Raw genomic sequence first — 5,508 nt, forward strand, 5'->3', positions numbered from 1 at the left:
ATTAATAAAATGATGAAATAGTCGTAGTTTGTTTGAAATGTTTGGAAAAATATATGTGATGGGACCGATGTATGGAAGATCATTAATGTCAAGAAACAAAAAACCTGAGCTGAAAAGTAATAATTTATGAAATATTAATATTTGTAGAAGAAGTATAGATTAAAAAAAGATGAAATATAAAAAATTTGAACAGGCAAAAATATGAGATATTAGTAAAAAAAAAAAAGGGAATTATTTAGTAAAAATGTTCACGTTTGTAATGTTTCGGGGGAAATTATGAAAAAAAAAACAAAAAATAAAAACGGTTTATGTGAGCAGTTTATAGGCAGCCTCATCAATAATTAAAGAGGCTGAACATGAACAATACATGTGAAAGAAAAACATGTTTGTTCAGGATAAAAATATAGAAGATCAATAATGTCAAGAAGATAACAAATAAAACGTGATCCAAAATTATGAAATATTCGTAGTTGTTTGAAACGTACGGAATGTATGGAAGATCATAAATGTAAAGAGCATCAAATACAAACCATGAGATACTAAGTCAAAATGATGAAATAGCAATATTCATACATAAGTTGTATGGAAACAAAAGATGAAATGTCAAAAAAAATGATGAAATAGTGTTAGTGTGTTCGAAATATGTGTTCAAGATAAATATATAGAAAATCAATAATGTCAAGAAAATATAAACATTATGAAATAGTTGTAGTTTGTTTGAAATGTTGGGAAACGTGACGAGACCGATGTATGGAAGATCATTAATGTCAAGAAAAAAAACGAGCTAAAAAGTAATAATTTGTGAAATAGTAATATTTGTATAAGAAGTATAGATAAAAAAAATAGATGAAATACTAAAAATGTAAAAGGCAAAAATGTGAGTTTATTTTATTAAAAAAGGAAATTATTAAGTAAAAATGTTCAAGTTTGTAATTTTTCAGGGAAAATATAAATAGGTTGACATACTGGGAGAAAATTATGATATGATTATAGGCAGCTTCATCAATAATTAAAGATGCTGAACATGAATAATACATATGAAAAAATATGGAAGATCAATGATGTCAAGAAGATTAAAATAAAACATTAGATACAAGGTTAAAAATAATGAAATATTAATAGTTTGATTGAAATCAATGGAAGTTTAGAGGAAATGTGATAAACATAATAGTCAGAATTATGAGTTGCTAATTCAAAAGTGAATTAAGTAAAAATGTAGTTTGTTACATTTTTGGGAAAATATTAATGAAAATGTTGAAATTCTCTGATTCTGTCTTAAAACAGAAACAATAAACGTTATTTGTTTCTAGTTTGGTTCTGAGAAGTAAAACAATAAAACGACATAATTGGAAGCAGACAAGAAAAGTTTAGAATAATGCCGGAATTAATTAATTGAAATGATGAAACTTTTTAAGATACTATCAATGCTATTTGTAATTTATATTAATCTATAAATATAGATTATTATATAAATATGTACACATGATCAGAATGAAACAAAGAACAGCAGGAAGTTAAATGTAATGAACTGTTTAATAAAACAACAAGAGTTCTGAAGGATTCTGGTTTTTACAGATTTGAAAACACTTTTACATTAAGTGTTATTGTGACAGTGAACGGGATTCTATTGGAGTTTATTTCTGGAAGGAAAACAAAAAAACAACTAAAAAATAGGAAATAATGACAAAACTAAAAACTAAAAACTGGTCAAAACAAACTGTTAAATCTTATGATTTGACTTTAAGTTATAATCTGAGTCAGAAGGCAGTAAATCAAACTAGAACTTTTTAGTTTGATTCAGTAAATCAGATATTGTTCAAGTCAAAGTTTTGACGTCCTCACTGATAACTCTGATAAATGAATCATCTTCAGTATTTTGTAATCGGAGTATGTTTCCGCTGCTCCTGGTGGTTTTGGTTTTCTTCCCGTGGGATTCAAACTTTAACGTTTGTTCAGAGGAAACGCTCCGTCGGGCTCCAGAGTTCAGCTCAGAGAAGAACGGCGTCCATCGTTCTCTCCGTCTTCACTCCATGTCCTGCATATCCACGTCCTCCTGAGATCCATCCGCGCTCGTCTTCTTCTTCTTCTGCTGCTTCTTCTTCTGTGTTGGAGCCGATGACGAGTCCTGCTTCTTCTTCTGTGCTGTTGCTGCTTCGGCTGAGGAGAACAACGACAACAGAGGAGTTTAAAACCACTTCCTGTCCAGAATGAAACGTCTCCATAACTACCGGACGGATGAACGTGAGATTATCGGGAGATTTTAATCTTTCAGACGGTCCTTGAACACATCATGTGTCACCAACGCTTCAGTCAGAAAAAGAAACCAAAACGAAGTTTAAAAATGTGATATTTCATCAAAAACATTTTATTCTAAATGTCTCATTTAAACAAAACCTTTGTCTTTAACCAGATTCTGTAAAAAACATTAAATTCTGAGCTCCTCAGTGAAACTATGAAGACATGACTGATTCATCTGAGACCAACAGTCATGTGACAACAAATCTGTGAAACACAGAGCAGAGAGGAGAGGCTGTACAAAAATGGATATAGTTAAATATTTATAGCACATTGGTAACACTTGAAAACATGTTGTGTATAAAGATTCTATTGTTTTCCAATTTTTGCAAAATAAATTATCAAAGCATTTTTTTTATGGTTTATGTCATTATAACTGTTATTCTGCACTAAAGACATGTTTGAGTTCTCTCTAGTTCTAGTCATGATGTTCTGTTTCCGTAGAGGAGCAGGACTTTATATTGTAGTGGAAATCAAGACCTCAGAGAGAAACATGTGACCGATGAAATGTCCTGAGACGTCTTTATGTTCAGAGGGTTCGTTCTGTCACCACTGACCTTCCATATCGGCCTTCTCCTGCTGCATGTGCTGCAGCTGTTTGATCAGCTTCCGTTTCTTCTTTCCAGACAGCGTGATGTTCGCTCGCTGGCTCGACCTGAAACAAAGACACAAACATGTCACACCTTCATTCTCATGTGACATCATAACACACGTCTTCATGTCCTGATGTCTGTGATCACTGACTTCCTCTTCTTCAGGTGGTGGACGGTGATGAGACCCTGGTCCACTATCGCTCCGACGATCAGATGTCTCTTCCTCTTCTCTCGGCTCAGAACTCGGCGACGCTTGAAAACGTTGTTAGCGAGTTCCTGCAGGACGACAAGAAAGTGATTCATGTCGTCAGAGAGAAACTGATAATTAATATTGTGTCACTTTGATTCTGCTGCTCTGGAAAATAACATTATGTAAAGAGTTAAAGCCGGCGTGTGCAGTGAGCCTGTCAGTCCAGCAGAGGGCAGACTGAGAACACGACAGAGACGAACGAAGTCTGTTCTTCAATAAATCAAACGTCTCAAAGATAAAAGGATAAAAGTACATGTCCATCTCCACAACAAACAACGAAACACATCCAGGACCCTCAAAGACCCTTATCTTAGATTAAAACTTTATAAGTTTATCGTTTTATAAGTCATTTTATTGCTTTTGCTCAAAAATGCAGCGTTTTACCTCTGAAAGAATACAAAACATAATCTGTGTGAGACCATCCCATCATACAAAACACCATACTTCTTTGAATCGGTACCAACACATGGAAAGAAAAGACAGCTGAAAGAAATACAAACAAGAACTTAACTGAGTAAATATCTTTAAAAAAAGATGATGTCAATAACTCTTCATAAAAACATCTGTCCTGTCTGTGGTCATAAAAAACATGTTTCTGTTTTTACAGCTGATCAAAGAGGCTTTTTAACACAAGAACCTTGAAAAAGGTCAATACTTAAGTAAATGTACTTACAAAACACTTAACAACTGTGTGCTTTATGTGTTCAGACATATTTAACAAACAAGAGCTCATATTATTATTAATATATATAAATGTGACTTAATATGAGAAGAAGTACTTCAATCTTTACTGAGTAAAAGTACTATTACCACAGTGTAAAAATACTGACTCAATATATACTGAGATACTCATTATGCAGCATGTCTCATTTTACAGTTATGTATTATTATTATTATAGTTATTATATTATTATAATATTGTTATTATAATTATATTATTATTAATATTATTATAATATTGTTATTATATTATTATTATTATATTATTTATTATATTATTATAATATTGTTATTATGTTATATTATTATAATTATTATTGTTATTATATTATTATAATATATTATTATTATATTATGATTATTATTATAATATTGATTATTATTATTATATTATATTGTTATTATATATTATTATATGATTATTATATTATTATAATATTGTTATTATATTATGATTATATTATTATAATATTGTTATTATTATATTATATTATTATAATATTGTTATTATATTATGATTATTATTATTATTATATTATTATTATTATGATTATTATTATTATATTATAATATTGTTATTTATTGTTATTATTATATATTATTATAATATTATTATTATATATGATTATTATATTATTATTATATATTATTATGTTATAATATTATTATAATATTATTATATTATGATTATTATATGAATGTTTGTCATGAGTATTTAAACTGTTTGACATAAAGACTTCATATGAAGACACTTAAATATATTTAAAGCAACAACCAGTTAGCTTAGCTTAGCTAGCAGTAGCATTGTTTACGTTAGCACATGTTAGCTGTTAGCTGCTAGCTGTTAGCTGCTCTGTCTCTCTCTCTGTCTGTCTCTCTCTCTGTCTCTCTCTGTCTGTCTCTGTCTCCAGCAGACGTCCTCCCGTGTTTCTCACCGTTTTCGGTCTGTTGATTTTTCCACATGGAGGCATGCTGCTGGTCTCACGTGTGGAACAGTGAAGGTTCTTCTTCTGCTGCTGAAATAACAGTGAAGGTTCTTCTTCTGCTGCTGAAATCCCCGCCAGCCCTCCAGACGGACGGCTCTCTACCGCCCCCTCCGGCCGGTCCACGCATTACCGCGCCAGCTGCACAGCCTGTACTGAAGGATGGAAACACAGTAAAAGCAGTCAAAGTACTTTGTTTAAAGGTTTTTACTCGTGGAAATCATTTGTTTTGGCTTTTGTTAATTATTGTTTTGTTTATTAAAAATGAACAAAATAAATACAAAACACAAAGTATTGAAGGAAAAGAAAGTACAGAAGTATTAGCAGTACAGTACAGTACTCATAATACAGAGTATTCACTAATATATTAGTTAGCATAAAAAAATCCTGTTAGCATAGATACATTATATGAGCATAATAAAGCAAAGTGAGTATTTAAAAAATCACTTAAAGAATCATGTTAGTATTTAGTTTAAGATAACTTTCTAAAACAAAAGTAGAGATCTCTCAACGAACTTCCGAACTTACAAAAACAGATGTATAAATTATATATATATATTATTTTTTCTGAATGTCCTGTGTTTAACTGACTCAGCCTCTTTGTGACTTTCCTTCTTTGGTTTGAAGTTGAAGAATTGTCTCTGAATCACAACATGAACACCACCCA

General features: G+C 30.9%; 1 protein-coding gene across 1 annotated transcript; it reads right to left on the minus strand.

The window, feature by feature from the left end:
* Positions 1-1,514: 1,514 nt before the first annotated feature.
* On the minus strand, positions 1,515-4,883 carry c23h11orf98 (chromosome 23 C11orf98 homolog). Its single transcript, XM_054624923.1, has 4 exons — positions 4,794-4,883; positions 3,040-3,164; positions 2,853-2,950; positions 1,515-2,157 (listed from the first exon to the last, which is right to left on the minus strand). Exons 1-4 carry the CDS (start codon positions 4,827-4,829, stop codon positions 2,024-2,026), a joined length of 393 nt encoding a protein of 130 aa, XP_054480898.1. The 5' UTR covers positions 4,830-4,883; the 3' UTR covers positions 1,515-2,023.
* Between the last annotated feature and the right edge of the window lie 625 nt (positions 4,884-5,508).

This window comes from Anoplopoma fimbria, chromosome 23, assembly GCF_027596085.1.
Source record: "Anoplopoma fimbria isolate UVic2021 breed Golden Eagle Sablefish chromosome 23, Afim_UVic_2022, whole genome shotgun sequence".
Classification (NCBI taxonomy): domain Eukaryota; kingdom Metazoa; phylum Chordata; class Actinopteri; order Perciformes; family Anoplopomatidae; genus Anoplopoma; species Anoplopoma fimbria.